The 23,904-nt window shown below is 48.0% G+C and overlaps 1 protein-coding gene across 35 annotated transcripts in view; it reads left to right on the top strand.

The window, feature by feature from the left end:
* The window catches only part of Cacna1c (calcium voltage-gated channel subunit alpha1 C), a 662,482-nt gene that overhangs the window by 599,577 nt on the left and 39,001 nt on the right, over positions 1-23,904 (top strand). For 9 of the 35 annotated variants that reach the window (XM_050148326.1, XM_050148323.1, XM_050148329.1 and 6 more), the window contains 5 exons: positions 5,443-5,526; positions 12,727-12,759; positions 15,521-15,649; positions 17,725-17,790; positions 18,838-18,929. In XM_050148326.1, the coding sequence (XP_050004283.1) occupies positions 5,443-5,526; positions 12,727-12,759; positions 15,521-15,649; positions 17,725-17,790; positions 18,838-18,929 (404 nt within the window). Of the gene's footprint in view, positions 1-4,786; positions 4,871-5,442; positions 5,527-12,726; positions 12,760-15,520; positions 15,650-17,724; positions 17,791-18,837; positions 18,930-23,904 lie in introns of all 35 variants that reach the window. The other 26 variants (XM_050148332.1, XM_050148331.1, XM_050148327.1 and 23 more) reach the window with 6 other exon arrangements.

The following is a 23,904-nucleotide window of genomic DNA, read 5'->3' as shown; positions in this document are numbered from 1 at the left end:
GGAGCATCTCCAGACCAGATAGTGAGCAGAAACGGCCTTGACAAGCCCAAGCCTTCAGCTTCTTCCCTCTTCCACATTCTTGGCTTCCGTGTGCTTGCTTTTGATTTTCCCTTTGCTCGGTCCCACAAGAAAGTTGAACTTGTAGATGCTTCTAAACAATGAGGCAGGCAGGTTGACTCTAGCTAATGATGACCACAGCTAATATGAATTTAGAGCTCCGTCCAGATTAGACACAAGTCTAAGTGCTGTGTGTGTGTGGTATCTTTAAACCTCACCTCACCACTATGGTCAGTCCCGTTTTCTACATAGGAAAACAGGCACAGAAGGTTACTTGCTCACTCTTAATGCTAGTTTGGATCTTGACTCTATTGAGATGCAGTTGGACATTTAGAAGTAGGTGCCTAGTGGAAGGTAGGTCCTTGAAGGAGTTTCTTTGAAGTGTAGAGACCCTTTCTGTTTTCCTTTGCTTGACCAATGTCTTAGTTAGGGTTTCTATTGCTGTGAAGAGACACCATGACCACAACAACTCTTAGAAAGGATACAAAGGAAAATATTTAATTGGGGTGGCTTACAGTGCATAGGTTCAGTCCATTATCACCATGGTGGTACATGGTATGCAGGCAGACATGGTGCTGGAGAAATAGCTGAGAGTCCTACATCTTGCGGGCAACAGGAAGTACTCTGAGTATCGCACTGAGTGAAGCTTGAGCATATTTGAGATCTCACAGCCCATCCCCTCAGTGATACACTTCCTTCAACAAGGCCATACCTACTCTTACAAAGGCATACCTCCCAGTAGTGCCACTCCCTTTGGGGATAATTTTCTTTCAAACCTCCACAACCACTATGGGATAAACAGACCTATTCTACCACCATGAGCTGTCTCACCAGAGACCCAGAGCAGCGGAGACAGTGCTGTGAACTGAAACTGTGAGCCAGAATCAACGTCCTTCCTTACTGGTTCCCACATGTGTTTTGTCATAATAGGAAAGTGACACACACAGCTATCTGGTTAGTAAGTGGCAGAATAGGATTCAAACGCGCAGTCTCCAGAGACCATACCGTTACTCCTACTGTCTTTGTCAGAATGGTAGGTCTCCCATGACATCACTGAATAGAGATACAGCTAAGCCAAAAGAGAAGAAAATCCAGAATCCTGTGCATGTGAAATGCATTGCATGAAGCTCATGCAGTAATTTTTCCTTTCTATAAATGATTTGCTGGGGCCAATTAGCTACCCATTACTCGGCAGCTTCGCCCAGTGGGAGGAGGTTAAGCAGGGATGACAGATAATCAGACTCTGGCATTGGGGCCATGCCAGCCTTCTCTAGCTGGGCCAGAGGGGAGGCCCCTGTTCTGACTTCATCCCAAGAGGGTGGTAATTTGAAAGGGGAGGCCAGTCAGCATGTAGGATATTGAAGGTGGCAAAAGAAGTCTTCCAGTTGTACAAGCGCCATCTTTTATATATACACACCATCTTCCCTGGCTCTGAGGAGCTGGGCACTCAGAGGTTTGGTTTGCCACTTCTAAGAGAGCCAGCACAAAGCTTTCTAGCCCTGATGTCCCAACCCACTCATCAGAAAAAAGATTGATGACAAGTATAAGAGCTGGTCCTTGTCAAATGGATTTTATTAAAGAAAAGGCCTGCGATTTTCCCCACCTTCCTCTCTGTTACATCCCCAAGCCCCAGTTATTCATGGGAAAATGAGAGGGGGAAGCAGGTGCGTGTGCATACATGCGTGTGCATATGAAAGAAAACACTTGACCCTTACACACCAGGCCCCTCATGGAAGGACTTGGCCAGGTGTCTCCCTTGACAACCTATTTATTACCAAATGGGCGGACGTGGGCTTTGTTTCTGGAACTGGTGTGGGGCAAGTAGGAGGTCATGGTTCTTGAAATAGCAGAGGAAGAAAGCAGCCAAGGGAATGGGGACCCGGAAGCTGGATCTGAAGTCGTCCTCAACGACCAGCTGGGAGGACTGGTGGGCTAAGAGGGATGGGAAGGTGGGTCTATAGCTCATGGTGAAAAACTGCCCCTTAAAGGGACTCTCCACCCTCCTGGAGTCGCTCTGACGCCGCTCTCTCCAGCTGTGCATGTGTCCGCCAGGACTGGGTCCACCGGAACCTTTGGCAACAAGATAACTAGTTGATTTCGGCACCCAGTAGTTTCCACAAGGTACTTTGCCAGGGAACAGAGAAGCCAAGCAAAAGCCCCAGCCACACAGCCTGGTTCAGGCAACCAGGAGGTGTAACTAACCCCAACAGTCCTAGCCAGTCCAGTTACCTGCAGCTATGGCTGGGGGAGAGCGGCGACTGAGGGCCATTTCTTTCTCTCTGCACATAAGAAATAAATCCAAGAGAAGCGGTGAGCGGAGATGCACGGCGGGAGGCTGGCAGAGTCCCTTTAAGTCTTAGCCCCTTCCCCTGGTGCGTACTAGCAGGTTAATTGTGTGTGTATCTGCTTTTCACCCAGTAGCCCACTCTTTGCTTTCTTCTGTCTCCCCGTTCCTCCTTCAGAGATTGCAGACACAGCCAGATTACCCGTTTGTTTCAGGTCTTTGGAGGGAGAGACTCCACAGCTCCACGGCCTCGCGGGAAAACTGTGACTTCCACCCTCCTCTCTCTTCCTGTTCCATACCCCAATAACGTTTGCTTGCCCTGTTTTCTAGGCTGGTGCTGAACATCCTCCGGTTGGTTTTGTTTTGTTGTACTTTTTGTTTTTGGGGGTTTTTTGGCCCTGTTTCTCTCCCTCCTCTTCTTTGCCTTCTCTTCCTTATTCTTCTGAAATTGCCCTATTCCCAAACAAACAGCTCACACTTAGAGATGTCTCCAGCCTTTTCCAGGGTCCACTTTTAAAGCGTACACATATACAGGATTCATTTGAGAGATTCGCTTCTACCCTCCCTCCCCCAGATTAGTGTCCCCTTTCTACCCTGAGCGGGTATAAGAACCTAGGAGTACACTGGTTTTTTGCCACTTAGAGCATGTGACCTAACGGGAAGAGAGAAGTCCCTGCCTGAGATATTCAGGGTGTTGCTCCAGGAAGCCAGCAAGAGAGCCCTGACGCAGGCTGACCCTCATGTGACCTGTGACCTGGACAGTCTCAGCCCCAGTCTGACTGCCCAAAGCCTCCTGGGGAAACACAGGTTTTCTTTGGGCAGAAATGCCTGGGAACTTCGAGTCCCCTTTCCTTGGGGCCTGACCTCTTCTAAGAATAATAGCCATAGGGCAGCCTGTCTGGTAGCTTGCTCTAGAAGGAGATGGCTGGGAAAAGAGGCAGTTTCGGAATCTGGATAGGATGAGGAGGATGGAAGAACGCAGGCTCAGCTCTTAGAAGTACAAAATGCCAAAGAGAGCTAGAAGCCTTTGAGAGCAAAGAACTGAGAACCTCCCTGAGAGCTCTTCCTGCTTCCAAAGCCTCTGGCCAACCTCCAGACATCCATCTCCAGAAAGCTCCAGGCAGGGAGCAGTGGCCCCGCTGAGCAAACACCAGCAGCGCTAATCTGTCCTCTTTGGAGAGCATTACCTGAGAAACAAAAGGAACAAATGTCATTTTTTAAGAGGACAGGTCTCCTTGATGCCACCAATGGGCACATGACTGTCTTGCTATTTCCTGGGCTGTTTGGCTCTGTGCTCTGTAAAGTCTTGGGACATGGCCCTTTAAGCTGCCACACCTCCCACAGAGGCAATAATCAAGATCTGAGAATGCCACTTGCTCTTTGTTTTGTGGCTGCCTTACCCAGGAGTCCCCAGCCTTTTGGGCATTCTGGATACCTGGTCACATAGTTGTCCGTGTCCTTCGAAAAGTCTTCCACTTTTCCCTCTTGTGAGTAAGTGGAAAGTCAGTGAAGCCATGTATACAGGCAGCAGTAGTAAAGTTGGGAGCCTGGTCTTTCCCTTCTGAGCCTAACTCCCCTCCATAAGGCTCTGCTACCTTACTTACTTTCTAAGAAGGCAATATCCCTGCCCACCAACCAATCCCACCGCCCCCAGCTCAGCTCAGGAAGTCCTTAATAACGGCCATCACTTTCGGTAGCATTTTCAAGGAGCCTGGGATGGTACCTGAGAGACACCCCTGTGGGTACTCGGGTACTTCTAGACCAGGAGACACTTCTATCCCACGAGGAAAGTTTTCCCAAGGCAAACTTGCCCTGAGACAGATGGGCGCATCCAGCGCAGGAAGGAGGCTAAGCCCCTTTCCATCTCCACAGAGTCCGACTTACCATGGACACTGTTGGAGTGATTTGGTCCTTTGGTTGTCTCTGAGCTTGCATTCCAGTCCTGTCAACTCTAGGAAATGAGCCACTGACTACCCTCCCTTCTTGTAGGTCCTTCCAGGAGAGGGAACTAAGGGTATAGATCCTTTACTATATGCTATATGACATAGACTATCTGCTAATCACTATATACTAACTGTCTACTCTGTACTATAGGAGCTGACACATAAACAGTAGAATCCAGCCACACCCTGCAGGGCTGTGCCTTACCTCCTTTGTCCCTATACCCAAGGCCACTTCCACCCTGAGGGAGTGGAAGGGTCCTCTGTGCAGGAGGCAGAGAGAATGCAAACCATGTGACCCATGAAAGGCAGGACATGAGGGCTGAACTGACCGCCTCTCTGCTGCTCCTATCCTAACCAGGCTCCTGGCCAGATGCTGATGTTCGGAACCCCTAACAGCAACACTCAGGTGCCTGGACAGTGATTCTGATGGTGATGTTACTCTGTTCTTGTCTGTCTAATATTCCTTTTTAATCCCCATCCTGCCTGCCCCTCCCTCATGTAGGGTTACTTTAGTGATCCCTGGAATGTTTTTGACTTCCTCATCGTGATTGGGAGCATAATTGATGTCATTCTCAGTGAGACTAATGTGAGTATCGCTCTGCCCTCCCCAGGGACCCTAGTCCTTCCACCTCTTCTACTTCCTCCACTCTTCTCTCCCTCACTCTTTGGTTACCTCTTTTTATGTTGCTGTTTTTTTAATTTCTGATTTTACCCACCTCCAGTCATGCTTTTTATTGAACCTGCCGTCGTCTTGTAGGGGAAAAAAAGCAGAAATCTCTTCTCCTTTTTTTCCCACTTGTCCTGGCTGCGCTGGGCCCAAGGGCGCAGATCTGAGCGGAGGGAACAGGCTGCACACTGGTTGGGCCAACACTGGCTGCCCTCCGGGTGGCTGTCGCCCACCCACCTCGGAACTAACCTAGCTTTTGTCAGGCCTCTCGATCCTGCGAAAACCAGGTTGCCCAGGTTTGAGCCGCCAGAACTATAGAGTGGTAAGAGTATTTAATATACCCACGTAACCTCTTTCTTTTCTCATTTTTTTTCTCTTCTCTCCTTTCTTTCATGCCTCTTTTTTTTTTCATTTCCCTCCCTTTATTTTGTTTTCTCCTCTTTTGTTGGTTTGTCCCCTTCTCTCTTTCCTGGCTTTTCTGCCCCATGCAGCACTATTTCTGTGATGCATGGAATACATTTGATGCCTTGATTGTTGTGGGTAGCATTGTTGATATAGCAATCACCGAGGTACACGTAAGTACATGGTGTCTGTGACCCAGCTGACCCCGCCTGCTCTAACATCCATTCATTTCTCCCTGCTTTATTTTTGTCTTTCATTTTTATTTTCTGTGCTGCCCCACCTCCTTATTTTTTATTTCATTTTTTAATTGGTTTAAAAATTATTTTTTACTGCATTGTTCGGAGATTTCTTTTTATTTTATTTTTTAATCTTTGGAACGCACTAAGACTTCCTTTTAAGTGTTGGTTGCTGCATCTTTTTCTCTCTCCCTTTATAATCAGCCTGGCATGACTCACACTGTATAGGAGGGTGCAGCTACACAAATTACGGAGTGAGAAAATGAAGGGTTCTTTACGAGCTCTGGGCAACCACTGGAGCTGGAACCCAAACCTTTCCTAACCCAAAACTTCACCTCCAGATCCTGCCTCTCCTCCTGTTGGTTTTCCATCCCCATAATTTCCCAAAAGGTGTGCCCGCAAAACAGAACACCCGGAGTGGAAGCTAGGAATTTGCCTGCATTGTCAGCCATGGCCTATCCTCTCCCAAGAACTACTTGATTGTCTTCACGTTGAACAAACTCTTGTCTGCTTTGACTAAGCATCAGCATCCCATACCAGGCACTCTGAGGGAGAGAAGTATTGCTAGTTTTTACTTGTCCTTCCTTCTCTGGAAACAGTAAAGAGCCTGGTGGCTGGTGATTTACTGAGAGCCTTCTGGGTAGGTTTTGTCCTTCTGTTGCCATGGAAACAGGATCCATGTAAGAGCCTCATATCCATATGAACTCATCCTAGAGTTCATAGACTGTGCACCTGCCTGCTCTCCTTCCCCTTGCCCTTCATAACCTGCCCCTGGCCCGCGGGCCTCAGGCAGGCCCCACACCCCAGCCCTGCTGCCCTCTCCCCCCCAGAGCTGCCTCCTTCTATACAGTTCTCGCACATGTCTTCTTGTTACCTGGCATGTTTGGGTGTCCTCTTTATCTATAAGCAAGTCCTCTTGCTGTTAGTCCTTAACATGTATTGTTTAGTTTCTGCCATTAGTTTTCCGTAAGAAAGAGACTTGATAATGTTTGTCTATACCTTTGATGGATAGAACCATTGAACAACAGCCCGGAGCACCTGATTCTGGGACTCGATCGTAGATGTTTGGAATTCTCTTGCTCTCCTCCACATGTTCCACTACCTCCATGTAGACTGGCCCATCCCCAAGACATGGCCCTGACATGTTCTTTCACTAGTAAGATTCTCCTCTATGTAGCCACTGTGCTTAGGAGGAGGACTTTACATTCTCCATACATCCCTTCCTCTGTCCCCTGGCCTATGCCCTCGCCTATTCTGTAACTCCAAGCATCAATTGCCCCTCTGTCTCTGAGAACTTGAGTTTGTCTTTGTCTCAGTGCGTGTGTGTGTGTGTATGTGTGTGTGCGCATGTGTGTGCGTGTCTGTGCGCGCATGAACATGTGTGTGTGTGCGCGCGTGTGTGTGCACATATGCATGCATGTAAACCCTTAGGCTTGACTCCTTCAGGTAAAAACTCAGATAATTAAAAACAAAATCAATCTTCTGCAACTGCTGCTAACTTCCTTCCTGAGTAGACTCCCGGTATGAAGTCTGCGAGAACCCTAACTTATTTTCCTGTTGTTATTCAAGTCTCAGAACCTCAAGGCCAGACTCTTTGCTGATTACAGATGTCATGCACTGTGCTGCCTGAGGGTCCCGCGGAGAGAGCAGTAAAAAGAAAGACTGAGGCATGGGCTCTGCCATCTGTATGTAGGCAGTAGCGCAGGCTGGCAGAGAAATCAATGCAGAGATGTGCAGTAAGAAAACACAGGGAAGGACAGCCGGCTGCTTCCCATGGTGACAGAAAAGCCATTGCAGCCCTGGGAGTCCCTCTGGGGTTCTTGGACTGCTAGCAAAAGCCATGGCTCTCATCCTGCCATAACATCGCTGTTTCTGTTCTCGATGAAAACAAAGACAATGCAAATTTGTAGTTCCCTATATAAAATATGTGTGTGGCTGTCTGCTCACATAGCAGCACCTATCCTAAAGCCCTGTGTCAACTGTAAAGATCTGTGAAGTAAAAGCTAAAGCATCCAAACAAATCACATCAAAACCCCTGCCTCTAACTAGACTGTCTCCTTGGTATGCCCATACCTTACAGCCTGCACACACCAGGAGTGCCCCCTTTTCTAGCTGCTGTTAATGAGACTCATGGAGATGACCAGCGGGTACAGCCATAAGAGAAAGTGCAGGCCATCAACAGCCACAGGACCAGAGCCTTGGCAGGCCTGCGGCCACACTCATTGCCAGAGAACCCTGCACCCAAACAGCAGTCAGTAGGATAGCTGCATGATAAGAACACCCTACTCACCTACCTCTGCTCCTAGGTGACGAGCACCCTGCTCACCTGCCTCTGCCGCTAGGTGACAGTGACCAGCTGCAGAGTCAGGATTTTCTAATGACCTTGTAGGAAAACTCAGGAAATCCTGCATCCCTAACACCTGTGCCAGGCCTTCCCTTATTTCTCTAGACACATCCCGTTATCACAAGCATAGATTCCCATGCCCCTGTTCTATCCAGAAGCTATCCATGATGGCTTTTCACCTGAAGCCCATCACGTCAGGCTCCTTTGGGACATGGCTGGCTGTTGTCCTCTCACGGAATCTCTCGTTCACCCTAATGTCCTTATGAGTATTTTACATATTTAAATCCATCTTCCCCGGGTGCGTGTCCTTCCCTCTCAGGAAATGTACTTTTCATTAGTTCCGGGGATCAGCACCCACTCAACTCTGTATGCTCATAGTCTGTGTCTATGAGTAGGCACTTCTTCAGTCACCCAGGATACACCTGAGTCAAAAAAGGCTCTACGTTCACGGTTTGCTTCCTACCGAGAAAGCAGTCAAGGGCAAGGAGGTTCAAAGAGGGCAGGCAGAGGCACCTGGTATGAACAGGTGGGCACCTTTGTGTTCAGGGCCACTTTGTATTCATAGTCCTTTTTATCCTCAGTTTTGAGCTCTGAAGATTCAGAAGGGCATCCTCCTGACAGTGGCAGGATGTTTCCAAGCTCCGCTCCAAGCCCCAACTCTGTCTCCGACCCAGGCCTCCGCCTAAATCTCCCCTGTTCTGCCTTTATGACCCCTGTAGGGTCAAAGGGTGGTGTGACTCCACTAACTCTGGTGAAGCCTTGAGCTTCTCCAGTCCCGGGATATGAAATCACACCTTCTAGAAGTGTTCCATGGTCGTCCATAGAAGTTCTGATAGCATCCTCCCCAGAGTGTTCCCTGATAGCCCAGATGAGAATCAGTTTGGGGATGTGACCAACAGCCTTTCTGAGCACTGTTTTTGTGCTGCCTCTGAAAGGACTTTGAACAATAGAAAGTGCTAGAAGACCTCATTTCTTACATTATGGATGTGGAAAACCATTTTCAAATCATCTATTAAGAAGCCATGATTATATTTCTAGCCTAGGCTCCAGGAACCAGGTACCTTAGAGCAATCAGTCCAGGTCCCTGGGCCTCCATTTATTTGAATGTGGTAGGAGTTGGACTGAGAGGCCTGAGAATCTCCTGTAGCTCCTGGCCTCTGTGATTCCAGTATGGTGAGTTCCTTGTTGCTTTCCTGGGCTCCCCGGCCCTCAAAGTACTCAGCTCTGTCTGGACCCCAGTGTGGCTCATGTGGGACTAAACAGAGGCAGGGACAAGAGCGAGCCCTCCAGGGAGAGCTGCAGGCACTCAGGAGAGGTCCTGGGGAAAGATCATCAGCCCTTGGGGGATTCTAGACAAGTTAAGGGGAAGAAATATGGAAGGGTGACTAGATGCAGTGTGCTGGACGACAGAAATGGCCAGAGCAGGAAAATAAACTAAAGATTGAGGTCATTTTCTGTGAGCTTGGCTGATGAGGAGGAAAAGGGAAAAGGGGCAACATGAGATCTTGTCCTTGACAATGTCGGTCATCAGGACAACTGTGTGACTCATGATTGAATCGAGACCGTAGGACCCCCTGCACATGTGAAATCTAGGCATACGCAAGGCAAACAATCGGTCCAGATTCTTCCAGCTAAATGGTGACAAGTCTATGATTCAAGCCATCCCTGTCAATCAGCTCTTACACTCCCACAGAGCTATGGCCATGTATTGAGAAGGCATCAGCATAGCAACGCTAAATGTAGGCATCGGTGGCTTCTGTCACTCGTGGGCCCTCTTCTGGTACTTTCTGCACCTGGCCTATACAGAGCTGCTCACCAGTTTTCCTGTGCTGATGCTCAGCCAAAGGATGTTAGATACTCCTGGAATGCTCGGACAAAGCACTGTGTGGGGACCTCACAGGGGCAGCAGCAGGAGAGAGACTCTAGGGAGAGCAGGCGTGGAGATGGAATGCACATCACATGCATTGGCCAGGTCAACGGGGACAAGAGACCAGGAGAGAGAACAGGCAGAGGACACAGGAGTTGGGGTCAGTCTCAGGGAAGGATGGGTTATGGTGATAGCTCCAGGTCTCCCTCACTGCCATCCTTGCTGCTGCCTTTCCCCCGCAGCATCTTTCCACCATAGACCCAAGGCACAACTTCCGGTTATCAATGGTTCCTTCCTGGCTCCCTGATAATGGAGCCTGTCAGCTCCTTCCCTGCCTCCAGTTCCTTGCTACAATGGAGAAAAGCCTGGGCATGGAGACCGCCGCCTACTATATGTCCACTCCTACAAATATGAGGAACTCACACAGTAGCAAACAAGACAGATGTGACCATAGGCTTAAACTGCTTTGCGTGGGCATCCTGTGGCAGTGGTTCCACGCCCCCTATGTAGCACAACAGAGGGTTTTCACTTACAGCTCGGAGGGTCCTGAAGACCCGGATTATGGCATGAGGTGGTTTAGGGATCACCATCTGGCCTGCCTAGGCTTCTTCCCATGCAGAACTCACTCCGTGATTGTGTCCTGGCTGTTTGAATGGCTGTTTCTGAGACCATGTAAGCACAGTGTGTGGGCAATGCTAAGGAGACACTACTCCAGCCAAGCAAAAGCCTTCTGAGTAGTATGGCTCAAGAAAAGTTATCCCATAGTTTCTCACCCTTTTTTACAAAGTTGTCATTACCTGGGCTGGGAAGCATAAGACCCAGATCTTAGCCCTCATCCCCAAGCTGTTCCGCAGTCTTGTCTTCTGCCATAAGACATGACGTGAGGGGCTGGAGAGATGGCTCAGCGGTTAAGAGCACTGACTGCTCTTCCAGAGGACCCGGGTTCAATTCCCAGCACCCACATGGCAGCTCACAACTGTCTGAAAATGCAGTTCCATGAGATCTGTCACCTTCACACCGATGAACACAAAGTTAAATAAATCATTTTAAAAAATAATGAGAGCTGAAGTTAAAAAAAAAAAAAGACATGACCTGAGGACTATCAAGCTAAGGCCTGATACTAAAACAATAAAATACCAGAGAAGTAATCAGATCTAAGCCTAAATTTTGAAGTAAAATATAACCTAAGTAAATGATCTCTTTTTTTCTTTTTTATTTAAATTTTTTCATTTTGCATACCAACCCCAGTTCCCCCCGCCCCCTTAGTAGGTGATATTTTAATCAACAAAAGGCCAAGGAAAAGCATCAGGAGGGGAGGTGGCCATGGCAAATGAATCTTTAAAGTCCTCCAATGAGGGATCCCCAGTGTTCAAGTGGTAAAATAAACCAATTTATTTCTTTGCAATGGCTCGAGGCTGCTTTAGTAGGGCCAGCTTGAGCTGGCGAATTTTCTAAATCGCCTCCATTTTGTTCTTATGTAGGTTGAGATTGGTCTAGAAGTCCTTTAAAGGCTGACCCAAGATCCTTGAAAGTGACAGGTAGCTATAATGACATGAGGGTGTCCCTCGGAGCGAAGCAGTATCCCAGAACAGCCCCCTGACATGTCTACAGAGCACGTCACCTCCATGTGGCTCTCCCTTTCCACTGCCAAATCGCCAGACACAGAACTCTATCTAGTAATCCACGGGCAAAAGCCTTGGACCAACCCACCGGGGCAGGGGAGGGCAAAAAGATACACTAAGAGACATAGGGTTGGCCATCATGGCAGCTGCCTCATGCTGGTGGAAGAGAGGCTTGGGTGCGTGGACAAGGAATGGCCTGTCTGTGTGAGTGTGTATGTCTGTCCATCTGTTTCTGTGTCTCCTACCAACCCAGTAGCCAAATTCTACTGACACTCTAGACATGTAGACTGGCCGGGCAGCTGGCAATCCTCGCAGACATAGAACATGTTCCGTAAATGACTAGAGAAGGTCCTTCCACCCCATGCCACCCTACCCCAACTCACTCTACCATCCTCCCAATCCATCAAAACCAACTCTATGGGAAAATTTTTTTAAAATAATTGGTAAGAACTATGTTACCAAGAAGTTATTTTCATACTTCAAGAAGGTATCTGATTATGAACAGTTCTTTCCTTCAAACATCCTATTATGTCTTTCCTTGTTTGTGCACCTTGAAAACAAACATGGGCAACATCTGAAAGTAGATAATGAAGGCCTAGGCTCCAGCCCCAGTGGCTGAGATCAGCCAGGTATGACTGTTGTATGCTAGAGCCCAGTGTGGGGGTAGCTCCCTGCGAAAATTACTAGGGAAACTGGAAGAGGAGGGGCCTTAGATGCTCTCTGTGAGCTTCTGCCCCCCCCCAAACAAATTCAGCAATCTAACCCTAGAAAACAACAACTTGGGGCACTATTGGTGACATCCTAAATTATGTACTGGGCCTTCGGGATTAAAAAGAAGTTCAACCGACTCCCATGTCAATGGGAAAAGGCCCCCATATTGCTAATCTGAACTGAGCTCTAAGCAAGTCCATGTCCAGCCTGAGTCGGATTCACTTTAAACAGACTAGCTGAAAACAAAATAAATAAATAAATAAATAAATAAACTTGATCTCCACCCACAAATCTGGGAGACCTCACCTCCTCCTCTGTGCTGGGAGCTGAGTTATTTCTCTCATAGCCACAGGTGGTGACTAAAGAGGACAGGAGACTCTTGTGGTCCTTGTTGGCCACATGGCCTAGTGACACACAGCCCATGTTCTCACTGGTGTCCCTCACCCTGCCAGGCCCATGCTTGTGTATTTCTTTCACTTGTTTCCTATGCCCTCTCCTACCACTGTGTTGTTCCTCTGTTAGCCAAGACCTAGAATACCAGGCTCTTCGTTGGAGACTCATTACAGCTTATCTCTGTCTGCCTTTCTTTAAAGCCAGCTGAACATACTCAATGCTCTCCCTCTATGGTAAGAACAACCCTCCAGACCACACTCCCAGCTTCTGTGCCCCCCCCCCTAGCCACCACTTCTTATCCACCCCAACTTCCAGAGCCCTGGGAGCCCAGCCCAGCTCCCATTGCATGTGGCCACCATGTCCATTGTGTGCCTTACCTGCCTGTGCTCACGCGAGCTGCGCAAGGGTGTGTGTACAGTGGTGTTCCTCTACTTCCAAGCTTCCTTTGGGTGGTGAGTCACCGTGATCCACTGGGAGAGAACTGGACCCTTGCTATTTCCTGTTAAACATCCCAAGGACTTTGTTTCATCTCACGTAGGAATTTGTGATGTATGCGTCTGAGAACTGTGATGAGGGTTCCAGGGAGAAGATAAAAAGCTGGGTTGAGGGCTAGCTAGAGGGAAAGGCAGTTCTAACCGGCGCTGGAACCACCAGCCTCTCCTGGGCTTCGTGTGGAAGGCTGTGTGAGAGGCACAAGCTGGGATTTGCCGTGGCACAGGGTTGGCCCGGCAGTCTCTCTACTGTAACCCTAAGCTTTAGTCTTACATTTTTCCAAGTCCCTCGGGTCCATTCCATTTGTGCCAGAACTACTTTTCTGTAATGTGGGAAACGGGAAAGCAAACCAACCGAGCCACTTCTGACAGAGAAGTATACATTTCTTTTGTCTGAGTGATATGACTTTGAAGCTCCTTGAAATGGCTTCCCCTAAGAGCTCCGTCACACCTTTCAAGCCAGGCTAATCATTCTCCAAACCCATGAGAGATACATGGGGAGTGTTGTGGCGATCCCCATGGCAGCCCACGCTGGCCAAAAGGCTACCTAGGAAATTCTTGTATTGTTTTTTAAATCATCAGACCCAGTTGTCCCAGCTCACCAGCTTCACAAATGGTTGACACCCACAACTGAAGTCCCTTAAGTTGGTTCTGTTCCGTTGTGTTTTGTTTTGTTGTGGGTGTTTTCCCCCCTTTCTTGAACATGGTAGAACTGACAGGTAGCAAAAGGCTCTGAGCTCCTGGTAGGATTCTCTAAGGAGCAAACTTCCTTCTGAGGACAGAAAACAGAACTTGGAGGAGGCAAACAGATGCAGAGGGAGAGGGAGTCAAAGACTTCTGGGTAGGACCAGCAGCCCACATCGCAGGCTTAGGAGTTCCCAGTACCTGTGAGCCTGCCCATTGCCTGCCTGGCGGGCTAGCATCTTAATAGCAATTGGGGTACCTCCAATTTTAAAATATAAGAAATATTTTGGTTCTTGTTCTATCTAGAGGGTCTAAAAACCAGAACCCTCTGCCTTGCTTTCTTCAGAGCCCTCCTAGTATGGAGGGTAGGGCTGGTCTAGAAAATCTACCCCACTTTGCTGCCTCCCTTGGTGGGTGGTCATTGACATGGAGGTTGAATATCTCCTCGCTCCAGCCTGTTGCATATTCCTGGCATATTCCTAAAGTCCATTACATGCACCCCTCCCGACAGACCTGAGATAAACTTTCCTGACCTGAGAGATGGTCCAGAAGGCCATAGAGGAAGAACTAAAGGGTTTGTAGAGCCCTGGGGCTTTAGCGCTAAGGAACGGTCCAGGGTACATATAGGTGTGGTGCTGTCAGTAAGGGACTGAGCTAGAAACACTGTCAAGTACAGCAAGTTAAAGGGCTGAGACAGGAGAACAAGCAACGTAAGACCCCTCCTTCAAGGGGTACCTGGGATGGGAGCCATAACAGGAAATTCTAGGGTCCTTTCTCTCTGGGTGCCGCTGCCAGCAGGGCTGGGTAGGCTGCACTAGCTTTGGGAAAGACAGAAGGGCTCCCAGGAGCTCTTGGAGCTTTGGAGTACAGCCAGTCACATGAGCAGGAGAGCCAAGGGCATAATCAGTTCTTGTTCTCAGGTATGGGGGCAAAACACGACACTCGTGCCCCAGAGGCCTGGCTAGGCATGTGTCCGCACCTTCAAGCTCCTCCAGGCTAAGAAGGCAGTCGTAAACCTGTGGCCATAGATTCCCAGCAGCTCAGAAATTCTGTGCCCACCTCAGCTGCCCCTAACCTCAATGCTGCCTCTGTCTCTTTCTCTCTGTCTAAGACCATGCAACAGGTACACTGGGTGGCACCCCACAGTGGCCATGTACCAGGCTCAGCCTTTTCGGGGACTCAGTGCCTCTCCTGCCTTGTCCTGCTGGCATCGCCAGTCCTTCCAGACTGGACCTCTAGGGAAGGTCACAGCCACTGAGGCCATATGTCAAGGACCATGAAAGGACAGCGAAACACTCAGAGGCACGGGACTGTGACCCCCCCATTATAACACAGCAACCTGCTACCACCATTCCGCAGCAGGCTTTTAGGGCAGGACCACGGGAAGTAGAAAGTGGTGACAGGGGAGAAGAGAGATCTGACATCCAGCCGCCTCCCGATAGAGCAGTGGTCCAGTAGTACACGGCAAAACTCCCAACTGACAAACTAGGAGCCGCTGGGCTGCTTTCTCCCGTCACAGAAGGGCAGGAGCCTCTAGGGCAGTGGCTCTGGGCCCAGATTCCACGGCTTGTAAAAGTTGAAGAACTAGGAATTATGGGAAAGAGGAGGATAGGAAAACAAGGCCATGAGCCCAGGCTGTCTTAGCAGACACCTTGGGATAGGCTGCCAACCTGGAAAAGAACCTAAGGGAAGAGTCTAGTGCAGCTGACCCCACCCTGGCCTGCCTCCTCTCGACCAATGGCTGTTTCTCAGAGGATCCCTTCCTGCCCCGCCTTCTTGCTGTGTTAACTGCACCCCCCCTATTGCCAACGGGTTCTAGAGCGCAGAGGAGAATTCCCGCATCTCCATCACCTTCTTCCGCCTCTTCCGGGTCATGCGCCTGGTGAAGCTGCTGAGCCGAGGGGAAGGCATCCGGACCCTGCTGTGGACATTCATCAAGTCCTTCCAGGTAGCCATACCCCTCCCCCTCCACTGCTCCCAGGAAGGGGAGTGACCTCGTGCTCCCCTGTTACTTTCCCTAGGGCTCCCCACAAAGGGCGGACCAGGAAGAAACAGCCTGTGGGACCCAGGGTTGGCTAGTGCCAGCTCTCACACTGGTCTAAGTGACCCAGTGAGTGTGAGACCTGGCTTTCCTCGTTCTGCAGGGAGAGAGAGGATGCGAGTAGACCTGTGATTCCAAAATCCAGGACTCAACACATTCCAAAGAATTTATTAGAAAAAACGCAGAATTTACTAGAAAAAAAAAAGTGCAGTCCTGTAAGTGCAAAGTTCATGAGAAGTGTAGCCCTTAGGGCACTTGGACCCCTGGGAAAGATCTGTAGAAATTCCTAGCTGTGCTTCCCAGACACCACACAAAAGCCAGCTTCTCTTCCCACACAGCCACTCTTAGACTTCCGTAAACCCTGCATCTAGGCCGTGTCTCCTGCCCTTGACAGCGCAAGTCCAAATTGGGCATGGAGTCTGTCTCCATCCAGATGTGCTCAGAGTTGCGACTGTACCCAGGGGACAGTTGTCTTGTGGTGGTGACTTGCCTGCCCTGTTTGGAGCCCCCTTTCAAACTCGCGGCTCTGCGGACAGTGCCACCCAAAGCTCTCTGAGGGATGACCTCAAGTCTAGCCCAGCTGCACACAGACCCAGAGTTCTTCCAGCCATGCCCCACCCCACTGGCCTCTGGACCCCTAATGAGAAACTGGGGCTCCTCACCCCCACCCCAAGAGCCTTCTCAGGTCAAGGTGAAGGGGGGGGGGTTTCTAAGGATTTGAATCCTTGGCCCTAATGGGATAAGATGCGAGGGTCATCTTGCCTTGGCCCCTGAGACACCCAACATTTCCTTGTAATGAGAAGTAGCTGGGGTGACCTTGAAGAAAGGGACTTGATCAGTGAGCAAGAGAGCCCACCACACGTGGAAAAAGAAAAAATCGTGTGATCTCTTGGTGCCATCTAGTGGTGCATAGGCAGCAGCGTTCCTAAGCCGGAAAGCCAGGTTTCCGTGATCCCGCAAAAGGCGGTGAGACCCATGATGCCTCCTCCCAAGTGGCCATGGCTCTGTTTAGGGGATAGACTGAATGAGTAAAATGTGTGAACCCGATTGTGTATGCACTGTTGTGTCATGCATTTCACAAGCCTTACACCCTTCAAATGTCACACCTCTGCCAGGTAGAAGGGTTGTACATTCCTCCTCATTCAGATCAGGAAACAGGTCCAGAGAACTTAAATATTGTGTCCCAAGCTGTAGAGCTGGGAAGAGAGGGGAGCATTTTACATTTCTCCTTATTAACTGTTTTCATGGCAATGGTGGCTGACTGCTCATTTCTACGAAAGTAACTGGATCAAGACGGGGTATAAGCTGCCTCCTTCCTGCTTTTCCCTGGTGACTACAGTGGTCTTTTGGGGTAATTTTAATCACCCCTTCCTTCTTTGTGCAAATACATAACTGTAGTCTGAGGAGGAGTGTTCATTGATTGTTCTCAGTAAACAATATGGCACTACCTCCATTATTCTGAAGTGTATTTTAAAACCAAACTATGGGCTGGGACCAGGGCTCAGTAGTAGAGGCCCTCAGCTCCATTCCCAACAGACAGAGGAATACATAGGTGAGAGAGAGAGAGAGAGAGAGAGAGAGAGAGAGAGGATAGATGATTATTAATAGACATATTAATAGGTAGATAGTGATTATTGATAGATATATTGATAGATACAAATAGGTGATTATTGATAGATATATTGATTGATAGATAAATAGAGACAGATGATTATTGATAGATATATAAATAGATTAGATAGATAGATAGATAGATAGATAGATAGATAGATAGATAGATGGATGATAGAGAGATCGACAGACAGACAGACTGCTGATATGGCAAGCCAGAGCCCACCTCTCAGGTTCTCTCCCTGGTACTCAGTTTCCTCTAAGCTAAACAGCAGTTGATTGCTGTGGAACTGGGAATGCAATGCTTTCTGGGAAAAGATCCTGCTGGCCTGAACCCCTGGGTCTCATGGTCGCTGTGTGCTTCCTTCTAGGCCCTGCCCTATGTGGCCCTTCTGATCGTGATGCTGTTCTTCATCTATGCAGTGATTGGGATGCAGGTATGAGAAACCCCGCCTCCTTGGTCTCTTCCCAGCCCCCAGCACGGTAGCTCCTTCCCAATTCCTCCTTCTCTTCTGATTTTTGCCCCTGCCTGTCACCCAACCTCCCCCAATACGATTATGTGCTGTAGGCCATGGGCAAGAGACAGCACAGCGGTCCCTCCTTCTTACAGTACTAGCTTGGGTTCTGCAGGGGGGAGACACTCATAAGTTAAGCATTGGCCCTCAGGAGAGAATAGCCTCCCACCAGAGACAGCAGAAAGTGGGTGTGTCCCACCAGCGTCCTCTGCTTTGTTCACGCTGGATGTGCCCGATTTGGAGTGAGAAAAGAAGAAAAAGCACTGCCCACCAAACATGCAGCCCTCTTCAGAAGCCTCCTTCCCAGGGGCCTGCTGTACTTTCTCTGTTCCCTCACCCAGAGTCCCCCCCCCCACCCCTTCAAGGCTCCAACTGAGTCTTTCTGTAAGGCAGTGCCTCCCCAGCCAAGCATGTACGCTAGCCAGGATATTCACTTAGCAGCTCCCTGCACAAAATCCCTGAAAGTTCCTGAGGGGAAAAACCCTCTGCACTTTAAAGGGAAAAAAAGATGTCCTGACAGCAGATACAGGGAGAGAGTACTGGCGGCTTCTCAGAGAAGCATGGCCTCAGAGGGCCAGGAAGAACACAAGCAGACCTCTGGCGTTAGGAATGAACGAAGCTTGTCCAAGCTCTGGACCGCCCATTCCATAGCCGCGCAGGATCCAAGAATCAGCTGTGTATTTGGGTATCTGGAGTAGCGAAGGCAAGAAGGCAGCGAGACCTGGTTCCTACCCTGAGCACCCTGATCTCATCATACATTTACCGCCCCCAGCTTCCCCTGGGTGGGAGACCTTTCCTGTGGGCTGAGGGTACATTCCTTCCTAAAGCTGTCAGTGCTGGAGCTGAGTCCAGGGCTCAGGGGACAGCAGGTGTCTGCTGCTTGGCCCGGTAGGCCCAGAGAGGCTGTTAGACGGTGGCTGGAGATGAGCGCACTGCCCTTCTCTGGTCCCTGAGTGCCTCTTTCTTCAGGTGTTTGGAAAGATCGCCCTGAATGACAGCACAGAGATCAATCGGAACAACAACTTCCAGACGTTCCCCCAGGCTGTGCTCCTGCTCTTCAGGTGGGTCTCTGATGACGTAGGTGCACACACGCACACTTCCAGGATGGTAGCCCATTCCCGGAGAGCCTCAGGAAAAGAATGGCCTCTCCTCCCCTCACACTGTTATTTACACCAACTTTCCATGTGTAGCCACAGGGCACTACACTCATTTTCTGGGAGTCCCCTACCCCAGCCATTAGGGGGTCAGAGTTAAACACCAGAAGCATGGTGGCTCAGCATCTGGACTAGGGCACAGGCAAGCCGCAACACACTGACCTTAATTAATATATCTCCTTTCTCTGACAATATATTCACCAAGGCATCCTTTTAGACACCGTACTTCCTGCAAACCTGCCACCCCGGGTGTGGCCGAGAAGGTAGTTTTCTTACGCTGCCCAGAACGCCACCATCTTCTTGTTCTTCTGGCTCCCATGGTCCCCTTATCTGCTTCCATCCTCACACTTTCCTGTTTTGCATGATGTCACACGCTGAGACTCTGTCTAGTCCCAGACTGGTAGATGAGACGATTTCTCTTGTCTCTAAGGCAAATGCTTTTCCAGAGCACATGGGGGAAGAGGGTTGTCAGCTGGCATTGCCTCCCTCCAACATCTACGGAACCTGATCCCACACCCAAGTTTATTACTGCTCAAAATGCACTTATCAAAACGATGGGTCTCCTTCCTATCCGCCTGATGTCACTGCCTCCCACCTCACATACCATCAGGACAAAGCTGCTTGTTATAAATCTGCTGTCACAGCGGCAAGCTTATGCCACACTCAGATGCAGGAAATGGTCACAGACCTCAGGCTGGCCACTGACCTCTCCCGCTTTTCTAAAGTTCTTAATGGCAGAAAATGCCTTTTCGAAACCCATAACACTGCTGAAGATGGAAAAGGGGAAATGAGAGAGGCTACAGGTGAACCGGGAGTGTTGAGGAACTTCTAAGTGGAAGAAAGCAGATAGGGTTCAGTGCACCAAAGAATGAGCTGAGAAGAGCAGGTTTCCAGACAGTTTGAGACCAGAGAGCGGGTGAGAGCAGCCTGGAGCTTCTCCAACCTGAGTGTCGACAGATACAAGGGACTGGAGAGATCTTGGCCACTGCTTGAACTGATCCCTCTGGGGCTTGCATTCTGGGGAAGCTCTTCTGTGTTCCTAAGGTGTGACAGCGTCACCCCAGGGCTTGGCAATCTGAAAGATCCAGCAGGGTGCTTTATCTCTCTCAGGGAACCTGCCCACAGAGAGAAGCTATCCCCTAGGCCCCTCAGCATGCCTTGTCTTTGGTCCCCAGAGAACTCACATAAGGACTTTATCCAGAGAGCTGGGGTCACAGTCACAAAGAGCACCTGACAGTAATCCCAAAATATTTGAGAAAGCCAACATCAGGAAAGAGAGGTGTCTGTGTCATGCTCAAGTCACAAATAAATGAGCACACAGCGAGGAGGAAGGAGGGACCAGATCCTAAAGATTTTAAATTAAATGCAGTTCCCATTGTTAAGGTGACTAAAGACAGACCCTTCTGTTAAATTAGAAGAAACAGCAACAGCAACCATTACTAAACAGAGCAAAGAAAGAAGAGAAAATACAGAGGTTAAATATTTTTCCTTTCTAAAATATTTTTAAATAGATGAGACATGTAGCAGAATGGATACATCTAAACATGTATTGATGAGCTTAAATATCTACTAAGGTTCCTTTACTACATAGCCAAAGCACAAAGGAAAATAAGGTATGAAATAAAGATTAAGACAAAGAGACGAGAGGAAGAAATAGAAGTTCCAGACAAGAGCAAAAGAGTTGAAGAGAGTGAAACAACGGCTGATCAAATGAAATTTCCAAAGGAAGCAAGTCTTTAGTTTGAAAAGGTTTACCAAGGGCAGACTGGGTTGACAGGGCTGGTGGCTCATGTCTGTATACTCAGAACTCAGAAGGCTGGAGCAGGGGCACCGTGAGTTCAAAGCTAGTGTGGGTTACATGGCAATGCCCTCTCTCTGTCTTATCTCCAAATCCTTAACCGATCGTTTATGCTAACTTCTTAGAATGCCAATTAAAAAAAATCTTAAAGATTCCCAACCTATAAAAATATTGGAGAAAGGGAAATCCTCCCAAGCTGGTTTGTTTGTTTGTTTGTTTAGGCTAGCTGTACAAAGATACTACAAGAAAAAGAAACTATAGACCAGTGATTTCAACGTTCCTGATGCCTCGACCCTTTGATTCAATCCCTCATGTTGTGGTGACCCCCAATCATAAAATTACTTTCAAAACTGTAATTTTGCTAGTGTTATGAATTGTAATGTAAATATTTGTGTTTTCTGATGGTCTTAAAAAACCCCAAGGGGTTGTGGCTTACAGGTTGAGAACCACTGCCATAGACTGATATCCTTAGTTAACAAAAATACAAAAGAATCCTCAACAGAATCCTAGCAGACTGAATTGAACAATATAATAAAAACATCAGTCATTGTGTACAGGTGGAATTTAAACCTGGAGTGTAATTGGGTCCTCCACATGCAAATCAAGAAGTGTGATACAGTACATTAACAAAATGAACAAAAACCTTGTGGCCATCTCAGTAGATGAGACTTTCTATGTCTGGGAGGAAAGGGCTGGTAAACATATGTGTTAAATATAGAAAGTTAGCAGCTAGATACACAGACACTGAAAGTGCATCTCAAAGCAAAGGGAGGGGAGCGGATGTGTAGCTCACTGGTGCGGTGCTTACCTGACAAACCCAAGCCCTGGGTTGAATTCTCAGCACTGCCTGAAAGCAAACCAGTAGGTCGAAACACTGGACAAGCGAAACGTCAGTGGTTTAGCAGAAGGAAGGGCAAAAGTGGCTTTGAATAAAGAAAAAATTAGGAGAATAAAGTAAAAGGGAAGAAGAAAGACAATACAAGGATATTAAAAATTAAGCTTGTTAAAATTTTACATTAAAAATCAAGGATTAGAACCAGCAAAATGGCTGAGTGGGTAAAGGTGCTTGCTGGCAAGACTGAGAACCTCAGCTCAGTCCCCCAGGACCCACAGGGAAGAAGGGAAAACCGACTCCTCCAAGCTGTTCTTTGACCACACATGTGCTATAGCACACACATACCCCAAAAAATAATTTTTAAATTCTTTTTTTTATAAAAATCAGGCATGATGCACACATATATAGAAATTTCATGGTGAAACCTATTCATTTGTACAATTAATATGATTGAACAATCACAGTATTAAAAGATTGATACTCTACTGTGGGTGCTAGTGTGCCTGAGTCCTGGGCCCCCCAAGAAGACCACCACAGAGCCACACTTCCAAATGCAAAAGCAGGGTTTTTTTTTTTTATTAAGTACAGGCTAGCACAGGTCCTCTGCCTCACAGTCTGACACAGCAGATGGAGGGAGAAGGACCCCATCTACTACTATAAGGGGTTTATAAAGATAAAAGCCACAAAGCAGTCACAAGGTTACAGTCTCAAAATACGAAATTCCTTATCCTATATCACAATTGGCTAAAGGTGAGGCAAGCTCAGCTGTTAGTTCCTGATAGGCTATTAGTATCTAAGGGGGATAGCACAGCCCCCTGGTTATGTCCTCCAGACATCTGCTGACCCTTTACTAACATAGGGTCTGCCTGGAGACTTATCTACCAATAGGGGAAGTCAGGTGGTCAGCATCTTGTCAGAAGTTTTCTGTAGCTTGGGTTTTTCCAATAGCTAATACTTCCCCTAAAGGGGCCTAGCAACCCCCGACTTTTCTCCAGGGTGGGGGTGAAGTTCAAACTCCCACAAAGTCCCAGCATAAAAATGGAATCTTTTCCAGCCTCACACTAGCCAGACATGGTGGCACATACCTCTTAGTTCCAACACTCAGGAGGCAGAGGCAGGCAGATTACTGTGAGTTGGAGGCCTGCCTGGTCTACAAAGCAAGTTCCAGGACAAGCAAGGCTGTTACACAGAGAAACCCTGTAAGAAAGAATTCTAACTCTAGAACATTTGTGATAGACAGTAAAAGGAAATGACCCAAAGAGAGGATAAATGGCCCAATGAGGACTAAGAGGTGGGAAATGGGGAGCACCAGCAATGCAGTCACAGCACCAGTAGAAGTGAAATTCCAGGTAAGAAGCATTAAACAAAACGAGAAGGATTCAATGCTGATAAAAGGTTTAGTCAACCAATGATATATAATAATTACAAACAATGTAAGCTTAACAATATTCTTTGGAAATACATATAGTAATGGGACACAAGGAGGAAGGAATTACATAATGGTGAGTGGCTGAATATACTATTTATAAAAAATAATAGCTTGCCATAGGCAAAAGACCATCTAAATGACACAATTAAGAGGTGTTATTTATAGACTTTTCGATAAACGGCAAAAGACACATTCTCTTTGAACACTCAGAAACATCTATAAAAGTAGCCACAGTTAAGTCATAGTTTAACAAGTTCTAAAGCCTCTCCAGCATTCATACAGCAAGCTAGAAATTATGTACAGAAACAGCCCCTGCAAAATCTACCCACGTAAAGTGTTAAGACTCTCACCTAATCAGCTTGAGTTGACAATACAGCTTCTCAACCATGAAAGCAGGAGGCAGGACGAGATGACTGGTCAATGCCAACTAAAATGAGAGCCCAAGTGTCCTTACTTGGGAGATTATATGAGATAAACAGATGGGCAAATGAACATCAAAAATAATCCCAAATTATGAAGGAGTTCACTCATGAAAATAAAAGTGTAAGCTGACAAAAATAAAAAGCAAAACTAGATTTTTTTAATCCTTAAAGTTGATTCTTTGAAAATACCAATAAGTAAATATGCACTTATTAAATTTTTTTTCTTTTTTTTTTATTTTATTGAGAATGGGAAAAAAAAAGTTTCCGCCTCCTCCCAGCCTCCCATTTCCCTCCCCCTTCCCCCCACTCTTCTCCCCCTCCCCCCACTCCTCTCCCCCTCCCTCTCCAATCCAAAGAGCAGTCATGGTTCCCTGCCCTGTGGAAAGTCCAAGGACCTC

This window comes from Alexandromys fortis, unplaced genomic scaffold (genome assembly GCF_014885135.2).
Source record: "Alexandromys fortis isolate MF-2015 unplaced genomic scaffold, M_Fortis_MF-2015_v1.1 scaffold_59, whole genome shotgun sequence".
NCBI classification, from domain to species: domain Eukaryota; kingdom Metazoa; phylum Chordata; class Mammalia; order Rodentia; family Cricetidae; genus Alexandromys; species Alexandromys fortis.
The sequence above is the reverse complement of the archived record's forward strand: the minus strand, read 5'-3'. Positions and strand labels throughout refer to the sequence as shown.